Genomic DNA, 18,455 nt, shown 5'->3' with positions numbered 1-18,455 from the left:
CAACAACGTTCATTTTGAATGTGGAATTGTGGGGAAAACAGATGTGGTCTGTGCTTCAGTCATTGTCTCGATCACGTAAGTAGTTGTTGAAGATCAGTTTTTCCAATAGATGTATTGAGGATTTCTGGACTTTTATGGACAGTAAGTGAATTACTATTGCAGGAAGAGGAAGGTTAAGAGGAAGGTTGTGTTTGTTACTATCAATACCACTAACTGAGCAGAAATACAACATTTCTGAATATAAAAAACACCTAAAGATATCTGGATAGAAGAAATGGATAAGGAGAAAAAGATGTAATGTGAGTCTGTGTTGTCCATGCTTCATTAAACTATTAGAATTACAATTCTTATGCTACTTAGTAAATGGAGGACAGAAGGCATTTTGTTTCTTTGTTTATCTAAATATCTTGTGATTTCTTTTGGCTCTGCACTTAACTCTTTAGGGGGTATTTCATCACCAAAGTGCTGTTTAAATGCAGCTTTCAAAGCAATGCTGCTTGGAAACTAAAATCAGGAAGGACTCAGTTGTGTAAGTAGGTCATAGACATTGAAAGTGAAGTGAGAGAAATAGACGGCTTATTTTTACATGCCCTCCTGCAAAACTGGGGATTATCCTATGGGAAATGGCAGGGTAACGTGAAATGAACGAGGAAAGCCAGTGCAGTGGCTGGTTATTGGTACTCACTCTGAAGCATCATTTGATCCTGCCGTCGCTAAAGGATTTGCACTGTAGTTACACTTTAAACCAAAACTCAGTGGAAAGTTTGGTGATTTTATGTCATAATTTCTAAGGATATACTCAAAATTAAACCTAAAATACATATTTTAAGACACATCATAGTGGGTTTAGCTCTTAAAGCCCCAAACTCCTGGAAAACACTCAGTCCGAAGCTCAGGACTGTTTTACTCTTGTTCATAGTAAAGAAATCCCCCTGCAGCATGGTGGCTTTATGCACTGCAAGGCACTTGTCAGCCTGAGAGAGCCTTTTCCTGGAATACTGCAGCTGCAGAGAAAGCTCGTGTGCAGGAAACTGCAGCAGATGGCTCCTGAAAGCAGCAGCTGGTACATGAAATCCAAAGCCTGTGATAGATTTCTTCTTAAATCATGTGTGTTAGTGCAGGACTTGTCTCTGCTTTCTCTGGCCTCGCAAACACGGCCTTGCCTCTGTCTCCAGTTCTTGTTTGGAATTATACCAGCTGGAATTTGCTGGCCATTTATAGAGGAAAGGGCCCATTATTTCCCGGTGAATTTGGGGAAGTTCGAGGTTTCACCATCAGTCATTTGCCCGTTCAAGTAGAAAACCAAATATGTTAAAAGTCTGACATCAGAAAGGAAAGTGGGCTTTTGTTTCGGTGCCTGTCTTCCTGGTGCAAAAAGCTTGGTTCAAGGTTCAGCGTTCACCTCCTTTCTTTTGTTGTGATTTAAGAGTATCTTGGAAGTTTTGATGCTCAAAAGGCCAGAGACATGGCAGAGATTTTTGTTCTAACTGGTGAATAGTGGCCAAAAAATCAATGGAAGCAATAGGTGAGAATAAAGAGTAAATAACCACAGTGAATTCTCACTTAGTATCAGGACATTTATATGCCAGGGAATCTGTTACGGCATGGAATTATGCTGCATGCCTAAATTCTTGTTGGCTTTAAGTGCTACTGCCCTTTCTAAACATGGATTCAGTGCACCCAGGCAGTGTCTGTTAGGGAGACTGACAGTTTTATTTCACTTTTTATTTCATCAGAGCATGGAAAAGACCTCTAAGAGGTGCAGTTATGGTCGGCATTCATGTTTTCCACACGGTGCATCCCTTCCTTATAGACTGTATGAAGTTGTTGTGACCAAGAAGTTAACTGCAAATGTGAAGCCCACTTGAATTCTTCTTTGCCAGTCTGTGAACAAGCAAATGCAAGTGCCAGTCCTGGGTCCGGGCGGTCCCAAGCACAAACCCAGGCTGGGCAGAGACTGGATTGAGAGCAGCCCTCAGGAGAAGGACTTGGGGGTGTTGGGTGATGGGAAGCTCCCCGTGACCAAGAAATGAGCGCTGGCAGCACAGAAAGCCAACTGTGTGCTGGGCTGCATCACCAGCAGGTCAAGAGAGGGGATCCTGCCCCCTCTGCTGTGCTCTGGGGAGACCCCTCCTGCAGCCCTGATCCAGCTCTGGGGCAGCAGCACAAGAGGGATGTGGAGCTGTTGGAGCGAGGCCACGGAGATGCTGCGTGAGCTGGAGCAGCTCTGCTCTGGAGCCAGGCTGAGAGAGCTGGGCTGGGGCAGCCTGGACAAGAGAAGGCTCCTGAAGGGGAGACCTGAGAGCAGCTCCAGTGCCTAAAGGGGCTGCAGGAAAGCTGGAGAGGGGCTTTGGACAAGGGGAATAGCTTTAAACTGAAAGAGGGGCAATTTAGATTAGATACAGGAAAGAAGTCCTTCCCTGTGAGGGTGCTGAGGCGCTGGCACAGGGTGCCCAGAGAAGCTGTGGCTGCCCCATCCCTGGCAGTGCTCAAGGCTGGGTTGGACAGGGCTTGCAGCACGTGAGAGCTCTCCCAGGATCTGGTCTGTGGGAGGAAGCTTCCTCAGGCTTTGGTCAGGGGTTGTGTCCCTGCCACAACTGTAAATCTGATTTCAGCTCATTAGAACATTTACCAGAGGAAATCTGAGGCAGAACCTGAAATCACCACCACAGTTTGCAGGACAAATGATTTTTGCCTCTGTCTTCCCTTGTGCTGTTTTCCAGTGAATTTTTTTCTTCAAGCGCAGATAATCACATTTTGCTAGAGTGCCAAATTGGATAAGTAAGTGGAAGCAAGAGTGTTGCAAGCAACAGAAACCAAAGTGATCCAAAGTGATTCACTTTAGATGTAATATCTAAGGGTTTCGACTGTACCGAATAAAAAGGATGTATGCTTTTAGCAGTAAACCACTTGAACTCATAATCCTGGTGTAAATCTTGAGTGTTGCCATGTTAATCTTTATGCATTTTTATTGCTAAACCATTGTAACCGTGAAGTAGGAGAGACTGAAGGCTTCATGGAGTCTTCATCATTGAAAAGCATCTGGTGTCTAATATGTGGTGTAAGTGAAGTAAGGCCACACAGGTCTAGCAGGAATGCCTGGAAGGCTTTGTTGGGTTGGTGGAAATCAGGTTTCTTCTTTGGCTGGTTGAGTTTTTTGGGGTGGCTTTTTCAAAGCTAGGTTTGTGTGGCCAATTGATGCAGTGTGCTCTTACAAACTAGGTAACATTAAGGTACATTAAATAGCATCCTGCAATAGTCTGGTTTAGCTTTTGGAGAAATCCCATTGTGAACAATTAAAATGGGGCGCAGAATAAAAGCAGTGGCACTTGGTCTGTGTGAAGAGTATATAAATATATATGTATTGACATATATATATCTTGGTGCTGTACTCTTCAGACTTCTTTCAGACATTGCTGACTGTTAACTGAATCAAAGAATCACAAAATCACAGAATGGTTTGGGTTGGAAAGGACCTTAAGATCATCCAGTTCCAACCCCCTGCCATGGGCAGGGACACCTCACACTAAACCATCCCACCCAAGGCTCTGTCCAACCTGGCCTTGAACACCACCAGGCATGGAGCGTTCACAACTTCCTTGGGCAACCCATTCCAGTGCCTCGCCACCCTCACAGTAAAGAATTTACTTATATCCAATCTAAAATCCCCTGTTTAAGTTTTAACCCGTTACCCCTTGTCCTATCACTACAGTCCCTAATGAAAAGTCCATCCCCAGCATCCCTATAGGCCCCCTTCAGATACTGGAAGGCTGCTATGTTCCACCAAGGAGGACAGTTCTGCACTATAACATGAGCTCACAGATAATAGTGTCTCCAAAACACATAGAACAGGATTCATCCTCCCTTTTGACACAGAATCAGAGTGGTTTGGGTTGGAAGGGACCTTAAAGTTCATCCAGTTCCAACCCCTGCCACAGGCAGGGACACCTCATACTAAACCATCCCACCCAAGGCTTCATCCAACCTGGCCTTGAACACTGCCAGGGATGGGGCAGCCACAGCTTCTCTGGGCACCCTGTGCCAGCGCCTCAGCACCCTCATAGTAAAGAATCTTTTCCTTCTTCTCAGTTCACAGTGTATAGAAATACCTAGTAGAATTCTTTAGATTTGTCAGAGTTTCTTTTTCCTGTCTTTGTATGTATACAGGCTTTAGACTCTTAAAGAGAGGGCCTTCTGTCTCTTAGACAAAAATTAGTCTCATTTCTCTCATTTAACTATTAACAATAATAATAATGAAAGTAATAATTGAGCAAACACAAAAGACTTGGAGCAAAACTATTCACTAGCTTGTGGCAATGCATTTAATTACCATGAAATTATCTCTTGTGTCTCTTCCATTTAAGATCTGCCCAGGCTTTTTCCTAAGGAGGTTTTGCAGCTTGTGCTGAACCTCTTGCAAAACTCTTATCTCATCTCCACAAGAGCCTCAGTTCATGCATTGATCTAATGCCATCTCAAAGAGAATAGTCAAGAAAAATTAAAGGTGATAAGAGAAGTTCGCATTAGTATTCTGGGAGTAGAAATTGAATCTGCTTCTTCTTCCCCCCCCCCCCCCCCCCCCAGTAGGCTTAAATGAGATGTAAAGAAGAATGTGTGCAGACAGGTTTCTGAGAGCAGGAAGATAAAATGCATTAATTCCATTCATTCGTTACTTTTGCCATCCATAATAGGATACTGCTCAACCTAGTTAGACCACAAGATTATGGCCAGAGGCTTCTTCAAGCTTACAATCTCTTTGTATACCTTCCTGTATTTAAACACAGTAATAAATAGGTGTATATAGTGTACCTGCAGTGCTTTATGAAAACCCAGTGCAGCTGGTTTTTATGAGGATATCAGGATTGATTTTTGTGAACACTGCTGTTAGTTACTTGAGGACACTGGATGGGGGATATTTTTTTCCATGTTTTCTCATTTCTAATCCTGTTTCTTAGGTGGATAAAATCATTTTTATCCCACTCCTCAGGCTGAGTAACAGTGAATCAGAAAGATCTAAATTTCCACATCCCAGTACCAAGGAACTTCAGATACACAAGGGAGAGTGTCTGTTGATAGGAATGGAATGGAATGGAATAGAATAGAATAGAATAGTGTTAAGGTTGGAAAGGACCTTAAGATCATGCAGTTCCAAACCCCCAGCCATGGGCAGGGACACCTCACACTAAACCATCTCACCCAAGGCTTCGTCCAACCTGGCCTTGAACACTGCCAGAGATGGAGCATTCACGACCTCCCTGGGCAACCCATTCCAGTGCCTCACCACCCTAACAGGGAAGAATTTCCTCCTTATATCCAATCTGAACTTCCCCTGTTTAAGTTTTAACCGAAATGTGTCATGTATGTGTACTTTACTCCACCTTTATGTTGTATCTGTGTTTGTCCACCTCTTTTGGACTGGGATGGGCAAAACCCACCCTTTTTTGTGCTTGTCGCACTACCCAAGTTGTGCTCTTGAGTCGGCAACTGTCTGCTTGCAGCGTCGTGGTAAAAATTCCTCACTGTCATCTTGCAAAGAAGCTGAGATTTTTCACACTTATTTCTTCTCCCAAATCATTGGAGTGGGGAATGTTTTAAACTCTCACAGTCGAGTTCTGGTGCCCGTAGTTGCAGACTCAAATTGGGCAAACGTGACTGCAGTCTGTGAACGCTCGCAAGCCAGAGGGCAAGAGGAAAGCAACCCCAGCCTGTAAATGTTTGGGTAATGTTGCTTATTTATTTATGGGTAAGTAGTTACTTGAGGCTAGCAGCATTTTGAAACATGTTTGCATGAAACTGAAGATGTTCTTCAGCTGTTTAGTTTAACAAATGAAGTACTTCAGTACTGGGATCTACAAGGCAATGAGCTGTGAAGAGAAATGAATACATATGAATATCATATTCTGTGATGCTGGATTTGATCCTGATAGTCTAGTGGCCTCAAATGAGTGTAGGTTCTGCAAGGGAGAATTTTATATGTGAAGACTGGAAAAACTCTTTGATACACTCAGTTCTTTTTCATGTCTAAATACCTGAAGGAATAGGTCGATAACACGGGGCAGGCTAGCTAATGCTACAGCCTCCTGTCAGGCAGTTGTAGAGAGCAGTAAGGTCCCCCCTGAGCCTTCTCTTCTCCACACTAAACCCCCAGGTCCCTCGGCTGTTCCCCATCACACTTGGGCTCCAGGCCCTGCACCAGCTCCATTGCCCTTCTCTGGCCCCGCTCCAGCACCTCAATGTCTCTCTCGTAGTGAGGGGCCCAGAACTGCACACAGGATTCGAGGTGCAGCCTCACCAGTGCCCAGTGCAGGGGCACAATCCCTGCCCTGATCCTGCTGCCACACTGGTGCTGCCATAAGCCAGGATGCTGTTGCCTTCTTGGCTGCCTGGGCACAAGCTGCTCATGTTCAGCAGCCCCCAGGTCCTTTTCCACTCAGCAGCTTTCCAGCCACTCTTCCCCAAGCCTGGAGCATTGCATGGGGTTGTTGTGACCCGAGTGCAGGACCCAGCACTGGGCATTGCTGCAGCTCATGCAATTGGTCTTGGCCCATTGATCCATATCGATGCTAGGTACTGTGGATACACAGTATGTGTGGTCATACAACTGACAGTTCTGTCTAATCTATGCATGGTTGTTTATAGATTATTTCATACATAAGATGCTTCGTCTGTTAGAGCAGTGACTCTACCTGGCTGACACACACAGGACTCTGCACTTAGGGGCTTTCATGGTTTTGAATGAAAATACAGAATCAACACGTCTTGCTGGAAGATGCATTTCAGTTTATGCCATTTACAGCCTTTGTATTTACCAGATAAAGAGTCTGGGGGTGGGGAGCTTTTTCATTAACCTTTAATTAGATCAAACTGCGTACATGTTACCAGAAAAACTCAACTAGGATGCTGTTTAACATGAGAAGCTGGTTTTGGTTGTCTTTTTTAAGTCTCCTATTGTGAGCATAATGAAGAAAATTACTAATTCTCTGTATTTTGTGTATTACTACCATGGGAACACTAAATTACTATTTCCATAGTGTATACAGATAGCAAACCACATGATGGTGAAGGGCAATTATTCCTTCTCCTGTCTCTCTCGTTAGTATTGGTAGGAGTTGAATTGAGAAGTGTTAAAAGCTTGTTGTATGAGTTCAAATCCAAGAAGCTTTGTCCTGATGTTGCAGCTATGTAATAATTAGTATTTTCACTCTTGCGCAGTTTACCACGTTTTTCTTTCACATCTTTCAATAACACATTCATTTTTTACATCCACTTCATAACTAGGAGGAACTCTGTATTTGTTGCTGGATCCAGCTGGCACATTGATGAGGGAATCCTGTGGTGCACGCTCATGTGTTCCTGGGAGGATGCTGACTGGAGAGGACCTCCAGCTGCTGAGTCTGCTGCTGCACCTCCTTATCTTTTCAATTATGGATTTCATAGCAGTAGCAGTTTGAAACAGTTTTCCTTACAACTTGTCGTCACTCCAAAACCCCGTTTTGTGAGGTGTATTGCTTTCATGCCATATAAGCTCCTCTTTGATCTCCAAGTCAGTCATGTGGGGTTTTGTGATGCTTCAGGATTTTCTGCAGCTTCAGGATCTTAGGATGTCAATAGCAAGTTTGTGATTCCGTAAGAGAGAGGATAACATGAGGCATTAAAAGAAAAGTTGTACTTCTGTAGAGATACATCACTGGTAAATGCCTGTTGCTCAGAAGACAGGATTTGCAGAGTTAAGTTCTTCAGCACTCATTCTGTTCTCGTTTATTGTCTCTGGGTTAGTAACTGTATAAATTCTTCAGTTTACTTTCAATGGTCAAAGTATTATATAAGAAGTAAGATTTCTGCCTATATCAATGTTACTAAATGAAACAAGTTCAGGATGAAGCTTTGACCCACCATAATCCGTCTTGTTGAATGCTTGGCATGCTCTGTGGCATGGCTGGGGGACAGTGCATGCTAGCCATGGTTCAAGTATGCCGGTTTGACCCTACCATCCTCTGCAGGAGGGATGACCATTTGGCTTCCTCTTGGTCAGAGCACACTCCTTGGCCTGTTTTATTTCCTACTGTAGAGCGTCACCATCTAGTTTCACTCCTTTCTTCTTCTTCCTCATTCAAACACTATTTTAAGGCATTATATATTATGATTTTCACATGCAACTCTTTACTTACTCCTGTTTCTATTTTCACAATGTGGATGGACGTGCATGGGCAATTGTCCATTTTATCTGCATGATTTTAGATGTACCTACAAAATAAAAAGCTCCTGACCAAGGTGGTTGAAAAGCAGAGCATACGTTCCTGTATCTTGACTGCAGATGCAACCATCTGCTCAGCCTCCTGTGATGGTTTTGATTAGACTTAACAAAACACAGATAGTATTGATGTAGATAAGGGAGTGTTTTAATCAGGTGCTTTGCAGTTGAAATGGATTTCTTGGAGAAGCTCAGGTCATTTGTGTAGAATATGAACATAACTTGTGTTTTCTCTTCGTGCACTGTAAAGAGTGAACCCAAAGAACTAACAAGAAGACTTGTGTATTCTGAAGTTGTTTGAGCACTGTTTCAGTCTGTATTGGCATTGATCACCCTGTGACACGTACCTGCTTCTTTTGCTGTAGGTGAAAAATGACTATATGTTAGAAATAGCAGATCAAGTGGACCAGGAAATTGCTTTGAAACTAGGTTGCCTTGAAATCCGGTAAGCTCATCGTTTCATTTATTATTTAACATGTTTCTGACTGAATATACACATTAATTTTGGAACTGCTTAGAGTTGATCAATGTCTGACCAATGCAGTTGAATAAAACATCATAAGACTCCTTTTGCGACAAAGTAGGTTGAAGATAAATGCAATTGACTGTATTGTAACTGATTTCTGATGATATATAAATTAACGTTAATTCTGACATGTTAATTCATTACATCTTGATACTGCCATTTGGGTGAATTCTTCATCAGAATAATTCAAAGACCTCTATATTTAAAAGAATAAGAAATCTCTGGTGTTATTTAGCAAATAGTCTTGTCATTGTGCCTGCTAAAGAAAGTAATTAAAGAGAAATGCTGCTACCTTTCCTCTCTGCGTTTCCTCAAGCGTTACTGTGCTGTTTTCAAATGATTACATCTTAAAGGATGCTTTGTGGTGGTTTTGGTACTGCTGTCAACTGTGTGTAGACAGCTGGAAAATAAAGAAGCATTTATCAGATGAAGAGATCCTTGAGCTGGTTCCCAGCACAGCTTCTGAAATGCATGTTTGGGGGTTTTGCTAATTTATGGAGAATTTCCAGCCTGAAACGTTTGCGTTAGTTCTGCTCTTGTCTCACACAGGGAGATTAGGGATGGAAGAAGTAAAATTGATAAGAAGTTAATGCAGACTTGTTACCAGAGAGTAAAAGTGTCCTTTGAACAGTTCTTCCCAAACTAAAACACAATTTAGGCTTATGAAACTTCGCGGGTATCATAGCAGAGCCTGCTGTCTGATAGAAGTACTGCTGGTAGCCCCAGAGAAAACAAAGCTTCTTTTAATGTAACTGCAAACTCTTTATGCACTTACACTGTTGTTGGTGCCTTACTTCAGAACATGAGGATAATCGTGGTTATTTTGTCAGCCAAGGTCTCATGCTGGGGCTCATCAGAGTGTTTTCATGAGATATTTCTTGTAGATGACTACCAAGATTGGTTGATTTGGATTATGGATAAGTAAGAAATTTTCTATGATGTAAAGTAGTTAGAAGGAAGAAGCTCTTCCCTGTGAGGGTGCTGAGGCGCTGGCACAGGGTGTCCAGAGAAGCTGTGGCTGCCCCATCCCTGGCAGTGCTCAAGGCCAGGTTGGATGGAGCTTGGAGCAACCTGCTCTAGTGGAAGGTGTCCCTGCCCGTGGCAGGGGTTGGAACTGGATGAGCTTTAAGGTCCCTTCTGACCCAAACCATTCTATAAGTACTGGTCCACTTTCTCAGTGAAACCAATGATCCCAGCCCTCTCCCAGCAGCTTGATATATCTCTTAGTTTTTTAAGAGATATATCTTTTTAAGAGATATATCTCTTATATTCTTGATATATCTCTTAGTTTTTTAATGTGAACATGTCTGGATTGACACTGGTTTCACTATTCCCTGCTGCCTCTGGTTCTCCCTGTTACATGCACAGGCAGGAGTGCTGATACATACGAGGGAGACACTGTTGGAGGTTGAAAGGAGCTGCTGAAGGGCAGGTTAGATGATTTTGGTAGCAGCATAGTTAAGCTGGTTTAAAGTGCTTCTGTAAATGCAGAACTGCTGTAGTCATGTTTTGTATAATAAAGATCTGATCTGTTGAGGTAGGAGAATAATGTACTAATATTTGTATTTGAATTAGTTCTGCCAATGGTTTCTAATGGTCTCTTAAAGATTTGACTGTGTTGATGTTGTGGTTTTAAGCTGAATCATCCAATAATGGTTGCTTTCAAATATTTTTCCTGACTTCAGGAGATCCTACGGAGAGATGAGAGGCAATGCATTAGAAAAGAAGTCCAACTATGAAGTGTTAGAGTAAGTATGATGTTCTAGCTTGAGGTTTGAACTGTTTCTTCATGAAGACCATTAAATTCAATTGATAACAAAAATTCCCAGTGTAACTTTGAATTCCATGAAGTTTGTTGAGAACTTCCAGTTTCTTATTATAAGAAAAGGATGATGAAGCTGATCAAGGAATAGAAGTAAGAAGAACACCTTTAATTTAGTCCAGAGAAGCAGGGTTGGAGTTGTTCAAACTGGATCAAGCTTATTACGATTCGTTGCAATGTTGCTAATGTTTATGGGTTCATCAAGTCGAATTCTGAGGTGATTTTGTTTCTAACTGTTTTTCTGTGCATTCTTCACTTGCGACTCCCCTATGGTAAAGTTTGAGTCCCTTGAATACGTTTGTGGGATGAGTTTTAATTGGTTTTACTTCTGTTTGCTCAGGATGTGGATTTCCTGAAGTGTGACCTTGCAGTTAGCAAGTTTACTCTTTACGTATCTCACATTTGAAGAAGAGCTAAAAGCATCCTTACACTGAAAGTATTTTGGTTACTGCTGTGGGTTAACCCCAGCTGGCATTTAAGCCCCCGTACAGCCGCTCACACACTCTCCCAAGTGGGATGGAGGAGAGAAGCAGAAGAGTAGAAATGAGGAAACTTGTGGGTTGAGATAAAGGCAGGTTAATGGGTGAAGCACAAGCCACACACACAAGCAAAGCAAAGCAAGGCGTTCATTCACCACTTCCTATGATCAGGCATGTACTCAGCCAACCCCAGGAAAGGCTCCATCATGCATAACAGTGACTTGGGAAGACAAACGCTATCACTCCGGATGTCCCTTCCTTCTTCTTCCCCCACTTTTATATCCTAAGCATGACATCCTGTGGTCTGGAATATCCCTTGGGTCAGTTGGGTTCAGCTGGCCCAGCTGTGTCCCCTCCCAACTCCTTGTGCACCCCCAGCCTACTCGCTGATGGAGTGAGGGGCAGAAAAGGCCTTGACTCAGTGCTTGACTCTGTGTAAGCTCTGCTCAGCCATAACTAAAACATCCCTGTGTTATCACCACTGTTTCCAGCACAAATCCAAAACGTTGCCCCATACCAGCTGCTATGAATAAGATGAACTCTACCCCAGCAACAATCAGCATGGTTACTTAGGCACGTTGTACAGTAGATGGCTTTAGTCCAAACAATCTAAAAGACAAGGTCCTTTAGACACTTCAGGGATAGAAAACTTAATCTTATTTGTATTAATTTGGCCGAACAAATTTCACATAAACACCGAAGATCTGCTCTTCACTCCTGATTATCTTAATGAAAAGATGCTGCACAGTTTAACATGAAGTAAGGATAAAAGGTTGATGTAGGAGTGGCATCTCTTTTTCATTTTATGCTTAATAAAACTAGGTTTTTGAGTTGTGAAATCAGAGAATGTGGAGCTGGAAGCATAAAATTTTTCACTACTATGAATAAATTCAAAAGGATTTTTGAGGAAAATTAGGATTTGAATAGGTAAAGATACCTGTCATGAGTTGTCTGCTCATTTGTATAGTTCCTGCTATTTATATAGTGCTCCTCTGTCTGTGCGTTTTTAAAGCTTTGGTTTGTTTGAATTAAGGGGTTTTTTAAGGACTTCTGTGTTCTGTCAGTAGTGATAATGCCCTGGTTGAGGAAATGCAGGAAACAAAATGAGAAAGGACTTACAAGGATGAATGGGAAGAGCAGACAGACACGGCTGAGAGGTGATATAAAAGAGATCTGAATGTCCTGTGAGTTGCAGTGGTTGCCGTTTGCTTCTGTTCCAGTAACAACTTGAGAAAGGTGTTTTTATGTCAGGTATTTGGCAACTCAAAAGCTACAAACAGGAGCCCTTAGGTTAACAGCTTTGGAAAAACTGAGACGGAGGAATCCCTGCCCATGGCAGGGGTTGGAACTGGATGATCTTTAAGGTCCCTTCCAACCCAGACGAGTCTGGGATTCTATAACAGATGCCACCAAGTATTAATTAATCCGTATAACAGGTGAGAGTTCCTGGAGGGCTCAGCATGGGGCTGCTTCCAGTTGAACAGTGACGTGTTTCTTTCCAACTGTATTTTCCAAGCAGTGACTGTTTTGGTAGGAAACAACATAATTGCTGCTGTGAAAGACAAAGTGAAGCAAACTCCTGATACGCAGAATCTAACAGCATAAAATGCCATGTAGGATTGGAAATGTACAGTTGTGCGCTTCAAGATGTTATAGTTTATATATTCTTGAGAGGCAAGATGTGGGTTTATGGGATTTAGCTGGAAGAGACAAAGGACAAAAGCACTTTCAAGTGGCTGTAGATAATTACAAGCCAGTAAGAGTCTGCAAAAGTGCCAGCGATGCCCACAATGTTCTTATTCAATCTTACCACCTTAAGAGCTTCTAAAGGGTTATCTACACAGGTCATACTTATTTCTCAAGTGAGGCTTTTTGTTTGTTCGAGGTTTTTCACTTGTTTTAGTCCATCTTGAGGCACTTCACCAGCTGAGTGCAATTTTTAAATGGCACTTTTTGCATCTGCTGCGATCGCTCCTTGCCTGGCTTTGTCACACAGCTATTTGATGGATATTTGTCTTTGATCACATTTTCATACAAGCCCCAATCTGGATGGGAAATGCTAGATAGAATCAAACTGTTAAGTAGCCTTTAATAGTTAGGCCTTCATGTAATGAAAGAAGAATTTCTTCATGATAAATGTGAAGCCTGTTAGCACAGAACAGGGGTAATTACAAGTACAAAAATGGGAGCTATATGAAGGAACAGCTGCAGCCACAATTTTGTCAAAAGCATGTTAAAGTCTATTATGTTAATCTAACATTACTTTTTTGTTGTAACTTCAATTGGGATGAAAAACAGAAATAAAGATATATGTTGCCTAAAGCTGCTTATCATTCTATGACAAGCGGTATCTGTGTGCAGTTGGTGTTTTATTAATCCTCTTGAAGTTTATACATTAAAAAATACATTTGCATGTAAGCCCACGAGTGGGATGGAGTAGATGAGGTTAAAAACAAAGCTGTCATAGAACTGCATGAACCAGGATCTTGCTGCTAATTATCTCTTGCTGGCAATCAGGAAACAGATGTCTAAGTTCTTAATGTGGAGGACTGAGTTGGTGTGTCCCGAGTTGGCCATGCCACCCCACGCAGTGCAGCTGAAAAGTGGGAAAACATCAAGTTTGAAGGGTTTTGTGTTTAAAACTCATTGCATGTTCCAATTGCCAGTGGTTAATTCTCTTATTTATAGGTACCCGAAGCTTGTTGTTGCCCGTGGCATGAAATCTGTATGCTTCTTGTGTTAAATTCTCCTACAGTAAAGAAACCTGTTGTCGCAGTTAAACACAGGATAAGCTTTATTAACATTATTAGTGTTTATTCTTAATTGTTTTATTAAGAGTTGCTTTGTTGCTGAATCTGTTACGTATGGATCTGTACCAAGGGCTGCTCTACAACTCTCCTTAATAATAGATCAGCTTGTTGCAGCCTTGTGCTTTGGTAGTTAAGATGAGTAATACTGGAGCGATGCAAGGTGCTTCATCTTTGAACACACCATTTCTCTCTCAAATGCTTAATGTTAAACTAATACATCCCTTGTCAAAATGTCTTTGCATGTTATTGAGATGGTAATAGTGTGTTAGATTTATTTAACCGTGTGGGATGATAAACCTCAGAGCATTTGCATTTGAGAAGAAATGCATCAAAGGAATTAGCATTTATGAAAGTTCTATAATCTTCCAGCTCACTGTCATTGCACAGATGCCAGCGTGTGCTGCTGCGTATGAACATTCTCCTTTTAATGAGGATGGGTTTAGTATGTTTTGTGAAATGGAACATTACTTGTCTTTAAAAATACCCTGGGTTATTATATTGAGTAGGCTTTTTATATGGACTTTAATGTTGGCTTTCTTTTTGTGCCGTTAGGTAGCAGTAAATACATACTGTGGCTTTTCTTCCCTTTGCCGCATGTAGAAATTCCACATGTATCTCTGTGTCTGCTCGAAGCATGCAGTCATGGAAAGCTTGCTCTCATACTTGTTTCAGAAGCAGATAAGCATGTTTAAAAGAGATTTTAATGTCTTATATGTAAAGGGAGAAGGTCAGGAACACCTTTGAGGGGCAGGAAGCTCCAAGTCCTTTTCTTATTTGCATTTTTCTTCTAGTTTTTCCTTTTTCTCCGGAGTTTCTGCTGATACTGTGCAAGCAGTACCACAGTCATGCAGCATTCATTGCACCTGATTGTACAATGATCTTGTGCACTAACATCTCTCAGGCGTCTTCCTTGAGGCCAGTCTTTAGTTGTAGTGATCCACACGTCGGACATAAGCTGGAGGCAACACATCTGAGACACACAAGCATTTAATCCTTCCAGCTCTGGGTTTCACACCAGGGCTGCAGCCCTTTCTCTAAGTGTGAAAGTGAGCTCATGGACAGTGAAAGCTCATGGGCAGAATGAAGATCCTGATTTACAGAGGCAAAAAGTGAGGTTTCTTACAAGAAAAAAATTAACATTAAATACTCAAAATGAGGAAAAAGTGAGAGTAGGGATTAAAAAACCCCTCTAATTATAGTGCTGCAAAGGGCAAAGCAGTAGTGGAACTGCAGTCAATGTGCTCACCGAGGTGATACCACGGAAGTCCTTTCCTTTATGTTGTATCTTCTGGTCTGTTCTAATAAGAGTTTTCATGTTGTTCCCTTCTCACCTGACTGTAAGAATATTTTTCCAGTATTCTTTAACTTATTAAAACACCTACCAGATTTAAGACTTCTCTGTGCCCAGGCCAACATTTCACACCAGGTCCTGTTGTAAATGCAGTATCCTTTTGAATTTAAAGTGTAAGGTATCACTATCATGCATGTGCGATGGAGTGGATATGGTTACCATTTTAGTAGTACCATGTTTGTTACTCTGAGATGGTTAAGGTCCTTACTATGACTGTATTGCATCTGCTAGTTAAAAACTAACACGAACCAAACCCAGACCCAAACCACCCCCTGAGAATAAGCACTATAATACTGTCCAGTGGTTGTTACATTAATGTTCTGTGTGTTTCTGTTTCAGGAAAGATGTTGGTTTAAGAAGGTTTTTCCCGAAGAGTTTGCTAGATTCAGTAAAGGTAATTACAGTTCCAGTCAGTTGTGGACCACTTACATACGAAACCTGAAAATGACAGTCATTTGCACCATAGAGACAGAATGGAATTGCTGTGGAGTTGTGCTGTCAGGGTATAAAATACCAAAGCTGTCAGATTGGTAGGCAGGGTATAAATCCCAGTAGCAGAGGTGTGCAGTTGGCAGAGCTAAGGTGGTAGTGATTTACGTGCCTTACTGAGCACAGGTACACCTCAGCCTCTCAAACCTTGTGCACAGAAGTTCAGAACAAGACCTCAAATCCTTTAGTATCAAATATATGTTTTGTTTTCCTCTTAAAAGCTAAATGAGACTTCTGGAGAAAAGAGGAAGGGGACATGAAGGAAAGCAGCATCTTTTTAGTGGCAACTCAGTAAACCATATTCTGCCTCCATTGCTCAAGTATCTAACTCATTCAAGGAAGATTGCCAGTAATTTCTACTTAGGTTAATCCTAGCTAAGACTATAAACGTTAGTTGAGTGTCGCTTCCATTGAAGTCCATATGTTCCCAGAATAAAGAAAGCAGATTTTTCTCAGCATGCTTTGAAAAGGGGGATTAAGAATGGTCACCAAGTACTTCTACAGCTATAGCTGTCTGATGCAATTGTCTTGGTAAAAATCTCTCTTCACCATTCCTATGTGAAAGGTATAAATCATAAACCAGCATTTTAGTGCTGGTTTTGGTAGGCAGGGATAGCAGAATTGAAGTTTAGGAAGTTTTTAAGTTGTCATTTAAATGGATAAACAGAAAAGGTCTGTTGTGAAGGGGTTTTGTTTCAAAAGACTCCTGAAAATCAGCAGCTAATGAAGTCAAGTGGATTTAAGTAATCCCTCTGCATTTTAATTCAAGCAATTATCTGCAACTGTACTCTCTGCTAACGGGAGAAATGGTGGTGAAAGGCTCCAGACGTAAAAGAATGAGTGACTGTCTCAAAAATGATATTACAGAGCCAGAAAACTGACCAACAAAGGAAACTGCTCTTTAGAAATCATGAGGGAGTAGCAGAAAGAAGTAGCAGGAATTGTCAGAAGGGGAAGCTGAGCAGAACCTTGCAGAGCCATGAAAAAAATGTTGGACATTTGAAGAGAAGGAACAAGGGAAGGAAGAACAGGTCTGCTTTCTAATGAAAATGAAATCCCTGTGAAAAATAATCTGGGATTGGTTCAAATGATTAACTGACTTGCTTTGTGAAGACCAGTGATTTTGGACTGGCAGGCAAAGGAGAGCTCCTCATGGCCATGAAATAGAAAACTATTGGAATCATAGAATGGTTTGGGTTGGAAAGAACCTTAAGATCATCCAGTTCCAACCCCCCTGCCATGAGCAGAAGCACCTCACACTAAACCATGTCACCCAAGGCTCTGTCCAACCTGGCCTTGAACACTGCCGGGGTGGAGCATTCACAGCTTCCCTGGGCAACCAATTCCAGTGCCTCACCACCTTCACAGCAGAGAACTTCTTCCTTATATCCAATCTAAACTTCCCTGTTTAAGTTTGAACCCATCACCCCTTGTCCTGTCACTACAGTCCCTGACGAAGAGTCCCTCCCCAGCATCCCTATAGGCCCCCTTCAGATACTGAAAGGCTGCTCTGAGTTGCCCATGCAGCTTCTCTTCTCCAGGCTGAACAGCCCCAACTTCCTCAGCCTGTCTTCATACGGGAGGTGCTCCAGCCCCTGATCATCCTAGTGGCCCTCCTCTGGACTTGTTCCAACAGTTCCATGTCCTTTTTATGTTGAGGACACCAGAACTGCACACAATACTCCAGGTGAGGTCTCACAAGAGCAGAGTAGAGGGGCAGGATCACCTCCTTCGACCTGCTGGTCACGCTCCTTTTGATGCAGCCCAGGATACAGTTGGCTTTCTGGGCTGTGAGTGCACACTGAGCCGGCTCATGTTCAGTTTCTCTCTATTAGGTAAAGCTTAAAAGTGTGGTGGACCAGTAATCAGATTGGTTGATGTTATACATTAGGAGATGGCAGCTAAACCGGAAATCACGTTATGTATAGGAAGACCAGAAGGCTGGAAAAATGAAAATCAAAATCATTTCACTGTGCAAAGTATGAGGTGATTGACAAGGGTTCAAAAATAGAAAATTCAGCTTTGTTTAGGTTGCTTATTAAAGAACTAAAGAAGAAGTTGGAGGTTTCAACACATCTGTGTATTAGCTGATCACAGAGTGTCTGTAGGACATAATGTAAAACAAAGTAAGCGCTGTCCTAAGAAGTGTCATTGGACAGTGCACTATAGCTCATGCATGGTGCAAATAGTTCTTTTTGTCTATGTTCAAGAAACAGTAAGTCAGTCTAATTCAGCTACAGAGGAAATGCTATTGAATCAACAGGCCTTCCAGTTTCAGTACTTCAGTAGAGAAGAAGGATGATCAGGGGACTGGAGCACCTCCCGTATGAAGACAGGCTGAGGAAGTTGGGGCTGTTCAGCCTGGAGAAGAGAAGGCTGCGTGGGGACCTCATAGCAGCCTTCCAGTATCTGAAGGGGGCCTATAGGGATGCTGGGGAGGGACTCTTCGTCAGGGACTGTAGTGACAGGACAAGGGGTAACGGGTTAAAACTTAAACAAGGGAAGTTTAGATAGGATATAAGGAGGAAATTCTTTCCTGTTAGGGTGGTGAGGCACTGGAATGGGTTGCCCAGGGAGGTTGTGAATGCTCCATCCCTGGCGGTATTCAAGGCCAGGTTGGACAGAGCCTTGGGTGACATGGTTTAGTGTGAGGTGTCCCTGTCCATGGCAGGGGGGTTGGAACTGGATGATCTTGAGGTCCTTTCCAACCCAAACTGTTCTATGATT

At 42.3% G+C, this 18,455-nt stretch overlaps 1 protein-coding gene across 5 annotated transcripts in view; it reads left to right on the top strand.

Moving 5' to 3' along the window:
- The window catches only part of PTK2 (protein tyrosine kinase 2), a 202,758-nt gene that overhangs the window by 110,446 nt on the left and 73,857 nt on the right, over positions 1-18,455 (top strand). For all 5 annotated transcript variants that reach the window (XR_010610301.1, XM_065669026.1, XM_065669025.1 and 2 more), the window contains 3 exons: positions 8,617-8,696; positions 10,463-10,525; positions 15,579-15,633. Coding sequence is in view for 4 of the 5 variants with exons in the window: in XM_065669026.1 (XP_065525098.1) it covers positions 8,617-8,696; positions 10,463-10,525; positions 15,579-15,633 (198 nt within the window). In the remaining variant the exon portion in view is untranslated. The remainder of the gene's footprint in view (positions 1-8,616; positions 8,697-10,462; positions 10,526-15,578; positions 15,634-18,455) is intronic.

Source organism: Lathamus discolor, chromosome 2, assembly GCF_037157495.1.
Source record: "Lathamus discolor isolate bLatDis1 chromosome 2, bLatDis1.hap1, whole genome shotgun sequence".
NCBI lineage: Eukaryota > Metazoa > Chordata > Aves > Psittaciformes > Psittacidae > Lathamus > Lathamus discolor.
Note: the sequence above shows the minus strand (reverse complement) of the source record. Positions and strands in the feature narration are given on the sequence as shown.